The 17,627-nt window shown below is 43.7% G+C and overlaps 2 protein-coding genes across 4 annotated transcripts in view; one reads left to right on the forward strand and one right to left on the reverse strand.

The window, feature by feature from the left end:
- The window catches only part of CREB1 (cAMP responsive element binding protein 1), a 40,170-nt gene extending 31,790 nt beyond the window's left edge, over nucleotides 1–8,380 (forward strand). For both annotated transcript variants that reach the window (XM_058839201.1, XM_058839202.1), the window contains one exon: nucleotides 1,904–8,380. In XM_058839201.1, the coding sequence (XP_058695184.1) occupies nucleotides 1,904–2,044 (141 nt within the window). In that variant the 3' untranslated portion in view covers nucleotides 2,045–8,380. The remainder of the gene's footprint in view (nucleotides 1–1,903) is intronic.
- The window catches only part of METTL21A (methyltransferase 21A, HSPA lysine), a 35,403-nt gene extending 19,867 nt beyond the window's left edge, over nucleotides 1–15,536 (reverse strand). The window contains exons 1-3 of one of the 2 annotated variants that reach the window (XM_058839203.1): nucleotides 15,247–15,536; nucleotides 14,003–14,114; nucleotides 8,180–12,982 (exon numbers count right to left, since the gene is read on the reverse strand). In XM_058839203.1, the coding sequence (XP_058695186.1) occupies nucleotides 12,585–12,982; nucleotides 14,003–14,114; nucleotides 15,247–15,393 (657 nt within the window). In that variant the 5' untranslated portion in view covers nucleotides 15,394–15,536 and the 3' untranslated portion in view covers nucleotides 8,180–12,584. Of the gene's footprint in view, nucleotides 1–8,179; nucleotides 12,983–14,002; nucleotides 14,115–15,246 lie in introns of those variants that run through there. The other variant, XM_058839204.1, reaches the window with a different exon arrangement.
- Nucleotides 15,537–17,627: the final 2,091 nt, after the last annotated feature.

Genomic DNA, 17,627 nt, shown 5'->3' on the forward strand with positions numbered 1-17,627 from the left:
GAACAGCAGAGTTCACTTTTTTAAAAAGGTTTTTGTACAGAATGTCATCCATCTCCCTTTTCATATAGTTTTCTCATACCAGTGAATAGTAGATATCATCCTTTCAGGCTCTGCATTTGAAAAAAAAAATTAGTTAGAATCACAGAATACCCTCATTTAGTCATCAGTCTTATTCCAGTAAAAGAAAGCTTTTGTGTTTGTGAAAACAATGGGGAATTACCCCACTTGAGTTAAATTGACAGCTTTTGCAACAGTATCATGTTGCATGGGGTGCTTTTAGCCTGTCTGCTTAATAGATATTTGCAAATCTAAGCTCCATAGCAAAGTGGGGAAAAAGGATAGAGAGGCAGATGGTAAGGTGGCACTTACTGCAGGATTATAGTGTAAATATTCATATATATTATTGTGCAAATTTTCTGTATAAATTTTACATTTTTAAAGCTCTGTTGTAATTCAGTAGAACTCTGGCTGTTCATAATGAACAACTAGCACACACAGACTTTGGGTTTTCCAGCCTAGGCTGGAAAAAAATCACGGAAAGTAAATGTTATCACCCAAGGAGTCACGTTAGTAGTTTGCACTGGGAGGCACTTCCTGATCCACTAGTACTTAATCTTTTGGTAACAGCCCAAAATTACTTAAATTCTGAATGTTACACATGGTTTACTGAAGCACTGCAAGCATGTGAAATTGTATTTGTGGGAGATGAATACCTGAGTCCCTTCAGGGCTTACAGGCTATGTTTCCTTCATCCTGTCTCATTTGTGGAGCTGAATTTCAAAAACTACCTTACAGGCTTCTTATCATTTAGGTCCTGGAATACATTCTGTTTTAACAGCTACTATTTACCTAGTAAGGGGAGTAAGGGGTTCTGATTTCTCCTCTCATTTCCCAGAACACTGACTGTCTCATCAGTCTGTGTAGTGTTTGCAATGAAGGGGCATACAGACTCTTATTTTTGAAGCTGTTCTGCTTTGCACCTAAAGGTTCAGGGCAAATAAGTGTTTATTTCCATGTGTCTGCAGAGTGCTGCTTGGACAAGTTGCACTGCAGGAGGAGATCCCTCTGCCTGAGCTCCCATCTGCCCGTGGCATTTAGCCTTGTGCTTACTTTGCACGTTGGTGCCATTATATTGCTGTGCAGGGTAGTTCCTGCCTTGGTGTTCCTGCCTTCAGGATGCTCAGCAGCACATTAATACCTTCTGGTACTTTTCACTGGTGTTCTTGGTTTGTAACCAAGTTATCTACAGGCAGCTCACTCTTTACAAGAAAGACTAAGAAGTTTGACTATCTTGAGGGCTGTTTTTGGCATAGCTGACAGGGACTAAAGAACTACATGGTTTCTACTGTTAATTTCATGATATTTTTATTTTTTGCTTTTATTTCAGTCATTAATATTATCATTACAGTGATGCAGACATCATTAAAATGAAAGAATTGCTCAAGTGCAAATACATGAGTGCTCTAAATACAGTACTTTTTACACCAGTTGATCATCTTGTTGGACTGCAGCAAAGGGAAAAGTTAAAACTGTAAAAAGAATAGATGATAATAAAGTCAAAGTATTGCAGCAGCATTTGACTCAGCCTAAAGGCTCCAATGTAAATCCTGCAAGCAAAATTTTATCACCGAGTAGGATCCTTTCCTCACAGAAATAATAATTTATTGGTGCTGTCTTACCGGGATCCACATGTTGAAATGATACACGGATCTTGAGTGTGTGTGAGATTTGTGAGGAGCAGGTGTTATGAACTCAGTGTTTTTTCCTCACTTGCGTTTCTTAACAATGCCTCCATATTCTGAAAATGGCAGTACTAGTGAAGGTTTGCCTGAAAGCAGTTAGGTAGCCCATGTCTGCAAATGATTGTTCTGGATTTGAATGGCCTTTTTTGCTTTGCAGAGAGGCAGCACGTGAATGTCGCAGGAAGAAAAAGGAGTATGTGAAATGTCTAGAAAATCGAGTGGCTGTGCTTGAAAACCAAAACAAGACATTGATTGAGGAGTTGAAAGCACTTAAGGACCTTTACTGCCACAAATCAGATTAATTTTGGATTCTCATTTTCACTTGTCCAGGTGGGATAGAGACTGGTTCTGGCTATACCCAGAAAGACAAAGTAAACTTTTTATTTTCTAAACATTTCTTTTTTTCTATGCGCAAAACTGCCTGAAGCAACTACAGAATATACTTCATTTGTGCTTTGCATCAAACTGTGAATGTTCAAGTACTTGCCTCCACTTCTCCCCTTACAAGATGAATTTCATCATCAATCTCAGCGTGAAGAAGAACAGGCTTCTTTCTCGTCTCCCGATCCTCTTCAAGGAGTAACAGTGGTCACTTGGGAAGTTACTGTGGGGAGGGTCCTTTTGTAAAGATGTCAAGAATTTGTGCTGAGCTCTTTCCATTGCCTTAGAGACAGAACCACCCCAGCCTCTTGGTCCAGAGAACTGTGGGCCACATAGGTGGAGCATGCATGGTACAATGAAGAAGCAATGGTTGCCAAATTGGTTTCACACGTTCATGCTGAGCTGCACAAATACACAGCTGAGCAGCATGCCAGACGAAGGGCACTTCACTGTCCCGTTCTTGGTGTGGAGATAACAGACCTTTTTCAGATTAGCCCAGGAGGGGGTTTGATTTGCAGTCTGTATTAAGCCCTCCTGGACTAGTAAAACCTTCTCCATACCTCAGAAACAAATGCATTGAGATGAGCTTCACTGGTCAGTTGTTGCTTCTCATAGTTTATGTGTGCAAGTGCATTCAGCATTCTGAACGCACAGAAAACAGACACCAAATTCATAGGATATAGGTTGGGAAATGATATTTGGATGGGAAAGAAAATTGTTTTAAAAAGATGCAATCGTGATGTTCTGAAAACAGTCACATAGTAAACAGGGGTAACACATGAAAGCACTACCTATTTGTATGCAGAACAACTAAGCAGTTGAAGCATGGCCAACTCCACTTAAGTACTCCCTGACGACAGTATGGTCTGTGTCCCAAGTCCTCTCACGCAATGAGGTTGTTTTTATTTCCCTGCCACTGACTTATGCAATGGAAATTATTGTTCTCAATAGAAATATCAGCCTGGTTTGCTAAATTCTTTTTTGAACTTTGAGGCTGCCTTCTATACATAAATTCTTTTGCAGTATAACAACTACTAGGACAACCTCAAATATTAAAGAGGACTTCAAACACAGATATTCCAACTTGTGCTTTGCAAGGGACAATACTAATTATTTGAGCCTGGCCAGGTTAGGTAAACTCTTTATTTATTTGGGGTATTTTTTCATGGAAAGGGTCAAATTTACTGAGTAATCTATTCCTGCAACCAAGATTACACATGTGCCTCAGATGTTTGCAAGATGAATTTTTTTTTCTGTGCACTGAGGAACTGTGATCTTTCCCATATTTATGGTGTTAAAAAAGGTAGTTAATATTTTAAAAAAGCCTCTGTACTAAGCATTTGGACTTCAAAATAATCATGCTCAAAAGGAACCAAAAAAGAACATCAAGAAGTTGTCCAAAAGAATCATGGACGGTTTGTGTACTGGCCCTCTGAAGCCAGTCTCTCTCATTGTGTTAACTTGGGTCATTTGATGGAAAAAGTTTACTTTGGGCTTTTGGTCAAACTTTTATGTCTAGAAACATATGGATAAGGCTCTGGTCTATACTAATGCCTTGCCTAGCAGAGTATTAGCTAATATTTTTTCCCATTCACTCTATCTCTTTTTAAGATAAATTTCATACACAAGCTTCTAAAAGGTTATACAGTCAGTGTGACGTTATAAGAAAAATACTTGGAAGACTCTGAGTAGTTGAGTCTCAAACACCTAAGCAGTATTAAAAGTTCTAGATTTCTCATTTGAGAGGGCATTCAGTTTCCAAGAGACTTAATTTAAAAGGAGCAGGATTAAACTTACAGAATTATCATTAAATCTAAAGTTATCAAGAAATTCAAATTACACTCGTATTTCAAGAAGAGAACATAAGTATCAGAAATATTAAATAATTCACGTTCACAAGTTTTGTGGGTGTTTATAAATGGTCTATTTTTATCTGCCATAGAGAGTTGATTTTTGTGGTTTTATTTAATGGGAGATGAATCTATTAGTTTAGCAATGCAAATTTAAAGAAGACCCTAAGTTCTCAGCAGTGCTTTTATAAAAACTATCTGATTCTTAAAATCAGTGAATACAAATGCATAAAACGGTTACATTTTCCAAAACGAGTACTGAAGTAGAAATGTTGATAATACAGGAATCATTCTTGTAAAACATGAAGCTCATGGTGGCCTCATTTGCAATTACATGGAATGGTTCCTCCAGCTTTGAGAAACACAAAAAAGGCTGTATATGCCCACATTAAGGCTGTTTCTTTTGTAGAACATCTGTTTGCAAAAATGTGAGGTTTTGCTGTGAACCTGGGCAAGGCGAGCTGGGCGCTGAGAGCTGTGTTTAGTGGGTAATGAACACTGTCCAGAGCTTGCTGATAATCACTGGGCACAAAGCCTGGGGGCTGAATGGGCATGGGAGCCTAAAACAGTGCCCAGGTGGGGTTCTCCTAGTACACAGTCTGTGCAAATTTGTGTGGCAGTGAGAGGAGAACTGTGTTACCTGTTCGTCTGTGTGTGTGGTCTGCAAGTGGCCTGTAGTGGTTTTAGCCTAGACTTCATTAGCAAATAAAGTTTTACTAAGAAAAGGAATGTAATTCAAAGTACATAGGGGTCTGCAAAAATCTTTATTTTTATTTATGCTGCACTGAGGATTTAGGGACACAAATTTATTTAATGAAAATTATAGATTACAATAATAAAAAATGTATTAGACCAAGTACAGGGCTGGCTAGGCTACCCATACATGCTTTACTATTCATATTGACCCAAAAAGGGAAAGAATGTGACACAGGAATCCATTCCTATGTTATTTACCAGGTAGTGAGGTTGGGGTAATAAGCTTCTATAAACTAAGGCCATTTGGAAGTAGGATGGAATTATGCTGACAAGGGGGAGGGAGGATTAGTTTTATATCTCACGGTTGTGAGTTTTCAAGAACTGATAGACTGTTTTACCTGAAGAGAGGGTTAGAAAGGGCTAGATCCGTTATGTTCATAATAAACAAGAATTGGTTTGAAATATAATTTTTGTAATATCATTATTTTGCAAAACAACAGCACCAATCAGGCAGTTAAGATATTGTCAAAGGTGCTCTTTTAATTTAGATATTCTTGGAAAATACATATGTATAATATATGTACATATATATATATATACACACAGTATATAATCTACAGCTCTGAGAGCTTTTAAGTCAGGAATGCTGAGTATTATAGTATATGGAGGTCAGAGAAAGAATTTTTACTTTTGTGTGTGTCTGGGTATGTGTGGATGTGTGTGTGTGTGTGTGTGTGAAAGCTTCCCTTCACCCCAGTAGCTCTGGGCTGCGTTATTCTAGCGCTTATTATTGATTTGTTTTGTGCTGTCTCTCAGTTATCCATTTTCAAGAATTTTATTTCATCTTTCGTGGCTTTTGTGAAGTTTGTTTTTTATTGATGAAGATTTTTGAAATTATGTAAACAGTTGTTTTACAACCACCACCACCCAGAGTAATTCACCTTTGTGCTTTTTCTCTTTGGCAGCTATATATCAAAGGCAAAACATTTGGAAAGGTTGTTAAGGTGTTATTTTCTAAAGGAACCACTGGTAAGACTTCTGTTTTCCTCCTGGGGTAGTGGCGATGCATTCTTCCTTAGGCAGCAATTTCACCAGCACTGGGGAGTTGCCGGCACCGTTGCTTGTATCTGAAAGCACAATTTTAGCCTGTTGTGCTTGTCAGGACTGCTCAGACACCTGTAGTTCTGGCTAGCCTGGAGTTGGCATTTGCATAGTAGATCACTGTCTTCTCTGGTACATGTACATTGGTCAGAAAATTGGTGGGGTGTTTGGAATCATTAAGAGGCTCAGGAAAAAGAAAAAAAAAAAAATTTAATAAGGAAAAACAGCCCTGATAGTTTCTGACCTAAATTTGTACCACAGGTTACTTTTTTAAAATCTGGGCTTCCAGTAAACTGCAGCAGCAAGTAGTCATCTGTTAGTGAAAACTGGCACGTGCTTTTTTATTTTGTCTTTTCATTTATGGCAGGCAGTGCTTTTTGTGGTTTAAAGACAAGTCCACACATCAAAGCAAGTTCTATATCAGTGGTTTCAAATCTATGACAGTTGATAGATGATTTAATTGATTTTCTAAGACTTTGATTTTATTGTAATTTTTTCACCCTGGAGCCTGCTTAGTGATGTAACATTGCCAATAATCCAACCAAAAGGTCATGTATTTATTTTTGTTACACTATGTTCTTTGTAAATGTTTAATTAAAATGTGCACTTTTTAAAAAAAAAAGAAAAAAAACCAAAAAAAAACCCCAAACAAACCACAGAGAACAAAAAAAAAAAATTAAGATAAATTTGGTTTGCTTGAGAAGATTTCTGGCATAATTGTTGTGATCCTGCTGCCTGCACACAATTCACTCCTGCCCAGCAGTTGACTCCTTCGGTAATTGAACTTGTGGATCAGCACCTGGTGCCCAGCAGGCTTTGCTTCAGAAGGGCAGGAGAGCTGAAGGGGTGAGAATCAAGCGTGTGGTGTCTCGGAGCAGTACGTAGAGGATGGATGTGAAATTATTTTTAGAGTAGAACTAGTTCAGTGATCCTATGTGGGAAAGGGAGGTTAATTTGGAAGGAAAGCTAAACTATTTTTCAGCCACTTTATTTCCCTTTTCTTAATTTGGGATTTGTCTGCGGATTTTACAAGCTGCATTCTAAGAAAGTAAATCGAAAGGCTTTCCAATAATTTGACACCAGGAGGTAAAGGTACATTAACAGTGTGTCACCCTGCTTGAAAAGAAAAGCACAACCACCTTTCTTTTGCAGGAATGATGATAACTTAACCCTGAAGACTGTCAGTGTGAGCAGGTTTTAAAAAGCATACAGTACATTGATGGTTCCCTGTCATCTGCCTAGGAACTTGTTTTTGTGAGCTGTGTGATTTGCTAGCTGTAAAAGGCACTGATTTTACAAAAGCCTGAATGTATCCTGAAGTTCATTTGGTCTGGAAGGAGCCAAACTGGTGAAGAGAGGTTGCTGAAATCCGCCTACTGTGTGCTTGTGACTGGTTCAGGTCTGTGGATAGATAGACTTCAGTGTGTGAATCTTTGGGGAAAAGGGACCAGATCCAGGTGGTGTAAAGAGGGTTTGCATTTCAAGTGTTTTGCCTTGGAATATGTTTTAAAATATATTTGATCTGTGGCCTGCAAAGAGATGTGCTTGGGCTGATTGGCATAGCACAAATTGAAGAGAGTGACCTGTTTGCTTTCTGGCACTGCAGGTGCAAGTTTGTGACTTGCTCTGTGGTGAATTCAAGGCTCGCTTTCAGCAGGAGAGGTGGGAGCAGTCAGCTGTCCTCGGGAGCTGTGTGCTGGCAGGGAAAGGGCCAGGGACAGACTGGAGTGAGCCATGGCTGGCACAGTCCATAAGCTGGGCAGTCACTGCACTCAGGACTCGAGCAGTTCACTCGGCCTCAGCTGTGTGTTTCTCTAAATTAGGGGATAGCTGAGTGAGAGCATGGGGACAGGCCTTGAACTAGTCACTGATCTGGAAATGGCCACTCTTAATAATCAAGGATGCTCTCCACAAGTTGTGTTTTATCCAGGTGCCACTCCATTTTGTGTGTGTTTAATTACATTTATTTATATTAAAATGCTAATTTTAAAAGGTTCTACAACTTCAAGCTTATATGAGATTTGAAACTGTGCTGCTTAAAATGGACTTCTTGGTATTTGAACACGGCAAGAAGAGGTGCTAGTTGGCAGCCAACCCCTCCACAGACTTTTGTCCACAAATTGGTTGTTCACTTCAGAAATTAGTTGTTTCTACTTTGGATTTATCATTTGAAATTGTTTTCAAACAATGTTTTTCAGGGAAGCTTCCAGAGCGAAGGTTATTATTCTCCCTTTGTAGTGTAAGCTGGAAAGAGTATGTTCACCTCATCTGCATTTCTGATTCTTTACCCAAACTATGTCAGCACAGAACAGGGTATTTGAGCTTGACTCCCACATACTTGTGGAAGTTAAAAGACTAAATGAAGATCCAGCACTGGGGGAAAATAAATGCTTTTTTACATCTCCCCAGAAATCGAGAAACATCCCTGTTGTGTTGTTATTTTCTTTCTTTTTTTTTTTTCTTTTTTTTTTTTTGTGCTTTATCTGTGTTTAAAAAAAATGTACTGGGTTATAATGCATTTTATTAACACTATGTACATATTAGCTGCTTTGTGTTTCAGAATGGTAGTAATTGCTTTGTATATTAAAGTGATTCTTGTGAATTTGTGAATTATTGTCATAAAGAAGTGCTTTTTCTTACTGTAACCTTTGTGGTATAAACTGTCATAACTCCCTTTTTACACAAACATTTATGTGCAGTCACATAAACATGCTTTAAAAAACTCTACAAAGTCTCTTTTTTGAGCAGGGTGTTCCATTTACACTGATTTAATTTAGTGGCAAATGGTAGCTAGAGGAATATGGGAAAAGGCATATATTGAGCAGTCTGTGGTATCCTCTCAATCTGTGCCCTGTCCTAAGTATTCATAAAGTATTCTCCCCAAAGAGAAGGCTTTTTTATCATCATTGAATTAGTCAGAGGTTAAGTCCTGAAAAACAAAGTTTCTCTTCCTCCTGATATTTTTAAACCTGCTTTCCAATATCCATTCTGGTGGCAGTTCTGTTGTTTAATAATGTTTGAAATACTTATGCCTTTCACAGTTTAAATATGCTGCATGTCTCACTTTCAAGCATTCCTATAAACCATGTACTACTGGTCTTTAGAACAGAACAGAAACAGAAGGCAGCAAACACTGCAAGGATCACAACCCTATTATGTAATCTGCAAGGCTGGATCCAAACACTGGGATGGAAGCCAGGGGAACAAATTCAGCACTGGGGTAAACACACCTCCAGTGAAATCAAGGGGAAGCAGTAAGGTCAGCTCATTACAACTGGGATTTTCTAGTTTTTATAATGTCATTCACGGTCTTGCTCAGAAAAATCTACAGTAATGAGAGAGAAGCCCAAACAGGGGTTAGTCCCTGAGATAAAAATGCAGTTTGGCTTAAACTTTGCACTGAAAAGAACTGGGTAACACAGATCCCTGTGTAGTCTGCTGTTTGTCTTAATATCAATCAAACATTACCTTGGTTGCAATGATATTTCAGAAAAGCTTGTTCTCCTTCGCATGTTTCAGGGATGATTCCTCAGTATCACCGCCTCATTTTGTCTTACCTGGTCACTTTCCTGTGGCTGGGACCCACTCCCTAGAGCAAGTGGGTTTCTCAAGAAACTTATTTGTGCATTGCCCTGCTACTCAGGGACACATGCCAAACACGTCCTTCTACAGGTGAGCTCAGATGATGTCAGAAAACAGGATCAGTGCAATGGAACCAGCCGAAGGAGAGTGGGATTCTCTGTGGGATGAGTGCTGGGATGAACAGGGTGACAGAAAGTGCTTGGCCAGGGTGTCAGTATGATGGCCAAACAGCTGCTGGCAACAGCTGTTGTCATGCAGCATCTCATACTAGAGCAGGAGCTCACGTGGGACCCTGGGTTGGGACACCTGAGTTTGCAGGTGTCACTGCAGGGGGCTGCTCCCTGTGCTCACTCACCAGCAGTTACACCTCTGCTACTTGTCCTGCACACCTGCTCACAGCCTGACTCACTCCTGACCTCTCCCTGAAGGTAAGTGTGATGGGAATACAGAAAACTTGTGAAGCCCAACCTGGACAACAGAAGGCAGCGCTCGCTGCCTGGTGCACATGGGTGTCAGCACTGCCTAGGGGGGATGGACTGGGTTTCAGCTGAGTTACATTCTCACTGCCTGCCCCTAAACATTGAAGCTTTAAATGCAACCACAACTGGCATGCACATGGTTGTGGTCTAACTGCAGTATTTCTGGATCTGTTCTAAATCTAACATCACCTGCCCCCCAGTAGCAGTCAAAGGAGCAAGTATCCTCTTGGGGGGTGTCACTTGCTGAGCTGGGGAGGTGCCACCAAGAGCTGGTGGTCAGGGGCAAGGCACTCACCTGAGCTGCCAGTGTCATCTCATGCTTTTCTCCACAATTATTTCTGGGCAGTTGCATCACTTCAGCCTTCAAACATACTCCCTTGGGTGTGCCTACAGCTGCTGTGTAACAGCAGCACAGCCAAAAAAGCCAAGCCTGGTCTCTACTGGCACATGCCTGCTCTGGCAGGATGACTGTGGGCTGTAACAGCAGCAATGGGAAATCTGACACGCTGAAAACTTAATTAGAAAGAGATGGGATTAAACTGATTTGTTTTAAAAGTATAAAGTTGTTCCGTCAAAGCAAGGCCTGGGGCAAAACCCCCTTCTTAGATGTGTGCAGGTTGCTGCAACAGCCTTTACTTCGTGCTTTATTCTGTGCTATTTAAGCAGGCTTTTTAGCATGTTCCTGCTATGGCAACAGTGCAAGCTGCTACGGCTGTCAGTGCTGCCAGCTCCAGCCTCTTGTGAGGCCTGAGCACCACCAGGCTTTTCCCACAAAAAAGTTCCCTTGGGCACTCACAAGCCCAGGTACCAGCACACTGCTTTCTGCCAGCTCAGCCCAAGGGGAGCCTGAGCTACACATGAGCCCAGAAGAGCTTGGAGACCAGGAAACACCAGTGGGGAGGAAAAGGAAGAGAAGAGGTGAGAACTTACAGCCACACTTAGAAAACTAGAGCCAGAGAGATGGGGGAGAGCTCATAATTCTTTTCAAACACTGCTCACCCAGCTGATAAGACACAAGAAGCTATGCCTGACACATGAGAGCTCATCTCATGATCTGTTTTCAACTAAAGGTGTTGTCTTCCTTCCCTCAAACTGACTCCAACTCCAGTTTCAGGCTGCGAATTCCCAGCCAGACGCCTAAGTACTGTTTTAGTGACACCATGTGGCTTCTGAGGATACTGTTACAGCAAGTGTTTCAGAGCAGCAACACCCAGGCGGGGTCCGCAGCCAAGCAAGGAACTTCGCTGAAAACATGCAAGAAATGTGCCAGGGATGAAGCACAAACCTTAATGATAAATGTGTCGTTTCCACATTACAGTCAGCACAGCAGTTCTGGACTACCGACCAGGAAGTCGGATGGGAGCAAAAGTGACAAAAAGTTCCAAAATGTCCATAGCCCAAAGCTGCTGCTGCTTTGTTGTGCAAAGGTGTTTGCTGTTGCTAGTGCCAAATACATGCACATGCCCAAAGTCGGAGACTGAGCTGAGGCTTTTTAAGTTTATCGCAAAAGAAGTTCCACATCCACACAAATTGTAAAAAAATTCCTGCATTCAGAGGTGTAGCTGTCTTCTGTTAGCCCATTGTTTTCATCAGTTTCATTCTTCCACCACTAGAAGGAGAAGGAAGTCTGCTGCTGGTGTGAGCTGGACTCCCAGATCTTGTGGGATAAACACATAATGTGTTTTACAAGCTCAAGGTATGAAACCTGTTACTTAAAACTGTGTCTTAACTACCACTGTGCACTGAAAACACACTGAAACCCAGACACTGCCCCAAGGTCCCAAGTAATGCAAGAGTAAGTACTTCCCCTGCTACAAAGACTTTACTGGGCACTCTCCTAAATAACAGCTCTCAGAGACAGCGGGAGCACAAACAAAGGCACAAAGTAGAACATTATCTAGTGGTACTTTGAGAGTCAAGGGCTGATTTGATATTTTAAGAACAGCTTGAGTCTCCTTGTTGCACTCTTTTGGCAGCACATGTGCATGTGTATCTCCTCCAGGGAGCCTTGATCTGTGTGAGGCAGACTTGTTACGGACAACTCAGAAACCACAACTGCTTCCGTACTGCAGGCGTAGCCCACTCGCTTGCAAGTCAGGTAAAAATACCACTGATTTCTAAGTTGGCTTACTTGGCAATCCCTGTTCCCAGATCCCCTACAGATTTTGTTCTTTGTTTCACTGTGCCTCTTCAACGCAGCAGTGACAACAATAGAACAACTTCATAGCATCTGCCTTTGGTTCTTTTTGCCTTTTAAGTGGTTTCTTTTACCACAACTTCTAAGATGCAGAAGTCCTGAAGAATTAAAGAATTTAGAGCTGGAGCATTAGCTTTTATTTCATCCATTCTTACTTTCCTAGAGTTACGGAAGTGATAAAGGGAAAAAAACCACACTGTAATCTCTATAAGTTTCCTCCAGAAGTTAAATATGCTTTGATTTCAGATGCTGGATATAACATTTGATATAACAATTTTGATGCTGGAGATATCTGCAACTTGAATCAGTTTCAAAAATTACATTTGATAAAAAGACAGTGGAACACCCTATATGGCTCTATTCAGAAAGGCAGCAGAGGGTATGCAGAACAGAAGTACAATCCTTGCTGTATCAGACCCAGTGATCAGACAAGACCATCAGAACAAGAAGCCAGTGAAGTAACACAACTGCAACTTCATGCTTAGGAACAAGTGTATTGAGTAGAAACAAAGGGGAGAATTGAACAGCGTCAGTGGCTTATTAACAAAGCAGAGAGTCAAAAGTCATCCTTGCGACTACCCCTCTGTGCTTTGTAGATATGAACATCCTTACTGGAATCATAATGGACCTCGGATACAGAGAAACGCTCTCTCAGCATCTTCAAGAACTTGAGATCCCGCTCATAGCGGATACGACAGGAAAGAAGAATCACTGTTCGCTCTGAGCACAGGTGCTCCAGTGTCTGAAGCAGTTCTGCAAATGTTTCTTCCAGATAAACGATGTCTGCACCCAGGACAAAGTCAAATGCTCCTGGAGGGAAATTATCCAGGTCTTTTCCCCACGTCAGCTCCTTCACCACCGCTCTGGGACGTAGTTCAGGGGGTAAGTTCGCCTGCACATTTGACTCCAGGAACTCCAGTGCTGCCGCCCTGTCTGTGATGGTAACACGGGCACCTAAGGGGATAGGAGGACATGGCTCACACTCACAGTCCATGTCCCTCAAGACAGCAAATGGAATACAGGTGCTCTAACTCCAGCAGGCTCCTTAATTCCTGTTAAACATTAACAGCTCCCCTGAGCTGCCTGATTAAAAACAAACAAACAAAACAAAACAAGCAAAACCCCCTGTCTACAGACATCCCAGCCTTCAGCAGTCACTTAAGAATATGAAGTGTACTCTACGTGAAGATTAAGTTGGGTAGGGAAAAACACATGTTTTCTGATGTTTTTTCTTAACGCATAAAAGTCAAGGAGTTACTTTTGGCCCTTCCATATGTGACAAAAGAATAAATTACAGGGGGTGTTACAATTAACCTACTCCAATTCCATATTTTTCTGTAGGAGAAGCATCTAGAGAACCTCTTCCACTGGTCAGACAAAAGTTATGCCTGTGTGATTTTGCATGGCATGACTGTATTTTGTCAAACTGTTTCTATGATTTCAATAGGCACCTTTCACAGCCACGAGAGCTTTGAATTACCAAGTTAATCTGGGAAAGACAGCACAAATTTAACACAGTACCCAGTTCCTGCTTCAGCTACAGACAGATCAGCAGCAAATCACTTCATTTCTCCATGCCCTGTCTGCAAGACAGACTAATGAAAGGCTTATGCAAGCCTGGAGAGTGGTTTCTGTCTGTAGCTTTATCTGCATGGGAGGACAAGTGGAAGAAGGGAAGCACAGCTCTTGTTCCCTGGGGGGGAATAGCTGCAGAGCTGAATGCTGCCGAGCTGCCTGCCATGGCAACAGGCGTCAGCCTCAACAGGGTCCTGCCATAAACTGCAGTGGCACCATCACTACAACAAATATCGCAGCAGGCTCTCAAGTCTAACAAGGAAGGAAGATGACTCAGAGAAGAACCATCATAGTTCATGTATGCAGCTTAGGTGCTCACTTCTGTACCAGGCATGTCCAAGTAAAAGAGGTAGTTTTACTACAGTTGCGATTTAAACGAGACAACAAAAGAGCCCTTACCTAGTAATGTGACCACTATTCCCAGCAATCCAGTTCCAGCTCCCAGCTCGATCACAGACCGGTCCTTCAGATCAATGCCTTCCATCTCCAGATAAGCACACAGGACAACAGCCTAAGCCAAGAGACAAGGGCAATTAAGCACAGGGTATCAGTCATACTGAACACAGGGTTTCTGGTTTAACCTGAGAGAGAAGGTTATGGGAAGGGTCAGGTGCTTCAGGTCTGCAGCAAGACTTTGTTCAGCCCTTCTCCACCTCCTGTGTGCACATGTAGTCTTTTTATTCTTAATGGAAGGTTTTTATCGAGTTTTATGGAAGACTCCTACTGGGAAAAGGAAAAAAGAACCACAGAGAACTTGGATGTGGTAACTGCTCCATGAATCCCCAAACATAACAGAAGGTAGAAAAAGCTCTATTTGGAAAGGAGAAACTGAGGGATTGCCAAGCAAATGAACAAAGTATTGCAAAAGTCCAGAATAAGGTTTCTCAGTATCTTGTACAGTATTTCAAAAGATTTCTGCACAACACTGGCATGCCCTCAGGAAAGACAGAGAAAGTAAACTAATGACACTTCTCACTGGTTGAATCTAGCATGTTATATGTAATATAAATCTTGAAAAGAAACTCTCCCCCAGCAAGTTCTGTCAAAGTTGATGTCCCGAAAGATCAGCAACCCTGTACACCAATTAATTTGAGAAGTTTGCAAAAAAAGATTCCCTCCTTCTTTTAAACTAGAGGTACAAGTTCAGTATGTGTGGACTGAGATCCAACCCAATGGGAAGCCCTTGGATTCCTATAGTGATGCTGTGAGCGACTGCCCTGCGGCCTTGGGCCGACCACAAATTCCTCTCTTTTGGATGCTTCTTATCCCCAAGATAAAGTGGATCAGCAATCCTGCTTGAGGCTAAAAGCAGTGGGATCCATGCTGTGCTCTGAAGGGTGCCAAGCTAACATCAGCAGCCACCGCAAAGAAAGAGGTGAGAGTTACCCAGAATATTTCCTTCACTAGGCACTGGTTGTGCGGCGCTTAGGTCACACGTCTCCCTTGCATTCCTGCAGGATCTCTTATGGGGGAAGAGGGAAAAGTAAAGTACAGCTTAACGTTTTCTTTCCTAACATTAAAATTAATTAATTAATTAAGAAAATTTAAAGCCTTCCCTTTACAATTCTACGGTAAATAGTTTTCTATGGTGAATCTGAAAGCTCGGCGAGTGCAGAAAAGCTGCGCTTGCCATGAGCACCTACCGCGTCCCAGACCACGGCCGCCACCCCCAGCCGCCGCCAGTCCTGCTGGAGGTGGATGGTGCGGCTGGCGAAGTGGAAGGTGGCCGAAGGGCTGTGCAGCTGCCGCGCTGCCCAGCCGCCTCCCTCCTCGTAGGGCACCAGGGCCATCCCTCCGCCGGCCGCCGCGCCCCGGGCCCCAGCTCACCGCGGCCCCGCCGCCGGCAAGGCCGTGCCCGAGCTGCCCCGCGCCGCGGGCAGGGCGAGGCCCGGGGCCGCCGCGGGACAGGCCCGGCCCCCGCTCGGGCCCGGCCCGCCCGCTCCGCCCGCGCCGCAGCCCCGGGGCCGCCGCGCAGCGCCCGGGCCGGCCCCCGCCGCCTCAGCCAGGGCCGGGCGCGGCCTCTCCGCGGGGAACGGCGGCGCTCAGCGGCCCAGCCAGAGCGGTCGTCCCCGGTACGCAGCGCTGGGCTGGGCTGGGCTGGAAGGTCCCCGGAGCGCTCCTGCCCCGCGGCCGCGGCAGGAGCAGGGGCAAAGGCGGGAGGGGGCCGTGCCCGGGGAGAGCCCCGGGGCGGCCCGAGGGGAGAAGCGCCGCGTTGCCTCCTGCGGGAGGCCGGGGCCCGGAGGGGCTCCTGGCTGCTCACAGCCACTGCCGCTCGGAAAGCTACGGGAAGAACGGTCCCACGCCCCCTGGGACATTGCCAGCTGTCCCCGCAGCCTCCCTGTGGTGCCAGCCTCTAGCTTTTGCTCCGGGGGATTTGAAGTCAGTGCCCGGGAAAGGCACTTGTACAGCCCAGGAAGCCTCGTCCTCCATTTCTGTCACGGAGAGCATTATCTCTGCGAGTGCTCATCGCAGCCTGGAAGCGCTCCCTCAGTCGCTGGGCAGCCCTCGCAGGAACGCTGCGGTTCTGCATCTCAGTCGGGCGCTGACCGAGGCAGCACAGCCAAGGCAGCTCTCGCCCGGCCGTGTGGCGGAACGCTCCCCGCCGCTTTGTGCATGGGCTTCTCTTCACCTTTGGCTCCATTTAATCTCTTGTTTGGCAAAACAACACAGTGCTCCTCTCCTGCGTTACTTGAACTAGCTCCAAAGACTGCTAAAGGCCAGGGGAGTGCCAGGGAAGGGTCCTGGCGGCACTCTTGCTCTGGCTGTCTGGAGCCACTGCTGCAGGTCCCCCACAGAAAGGTGCAGTGCCTGCAGCCACGCTCCTCAGCCCCCGAGAGGAGCGTAGGGCAGCAAGGGCAGGCGACACATCTTCTCTGCCCCATCTCTCGTGGCTCTGTGCCCTGGCAGCTCCCGGTGACACCACCGATGGAGTAAGGCTGGCCCCTCGAAGCTGGGGACCGTAACCAGCTCCAGAAAACATCCCGTCTTTCCCACAGGGACCAGCAAACCTCTGGCAGACAAAGGCAAATGTGGTTACATCTGAAAGCTGTCAGTTTCAATAGAGTGGCTCAAGATCCATTAAAACCTCTGTGGAGGATCATTAGAGGTTGCACAGGGGTAGCAGAAAGTAAAGCTTATTTTTAAGGTTCTGCTACTGTAGGAGAATGGAACCCAAAATTTCACTTGTCCCAAACCAGTCCATACTTGTCTTATGGCAATTCAGACTTCTCCCTATAAATATGCCAGAACATGTGTGATGATTCAGTTTTCTGTGGTTTTATGTCCTAAAGTGCTGGTGCTTTGCCACTATTCCTGCTTTTGAGAGTTTGAAATTGTTTGTGCTATTATCTCGATTATTTTTTTTTTTAATTATTTATATCAGCAGTGTGGGAAAAGCAATGAGAGTCATTACCTTTGAAATGAGAACTCTGTTTGAATGACTTTTTGAGTCACCTACACTCTGCCTAAACTACACCAGCAGGCAAATAGGGGGAAACTCCCAAATGGTACAAAGCTTTCACCTCCACCTCCTGTGCCACATGCCAGCCCTGGGATCTCTAACCAGAATATGGAGGAGTGTGGCAGGGCTCCAGTGCTCCCAACTGCCTCCTTTCTGCCCCCAGATGAGTTTTCTTCCCCAGTAGGATTTCATAAGACCAAGTGGCTGAATAGCAACTAGAGTAAAAAAAAAAAAGGCTGTGTGTGAAAATGTATTGTTCCCAAAGATGATAATGCAGTGAGTGCTTTTATCCCAATAATGTGATTTTGTTAGTCAGATATCCCTGAATATCTCTGGAGTGCAGTAGGTTCTCTACCAATCCTGCCCTGCTTCCCAGAAATATTTCCCCTGCTTCCCTGATAAAGTTGCTCTGGCACTGACTTCCTCGAGCCTTAGCTGGAAGATCAGAAATTACATTCCAGATCATAACTGGATAGTGAAGCTATTAAGAGAGAAGCAAGTCCACTAGAAGTTTAGTAAGTGCCCTCATTCCCCATATTCATTCTGAGCCTATATTTACCTTCT

This window comes from Poecile atricapillus, chromosome 5 (assembly GCF_030490865.1).
Source record: "Poecile atricapillus isolate bPoeAtr1 chromosome 5, bPoeAtr1.hap1, whole genome shotgun sequence".
NCBI lineage: Eukaryota > Metazoa > Chordata > Aves > Passeriformes > Paridae > Poecile > Poecile atricapillus.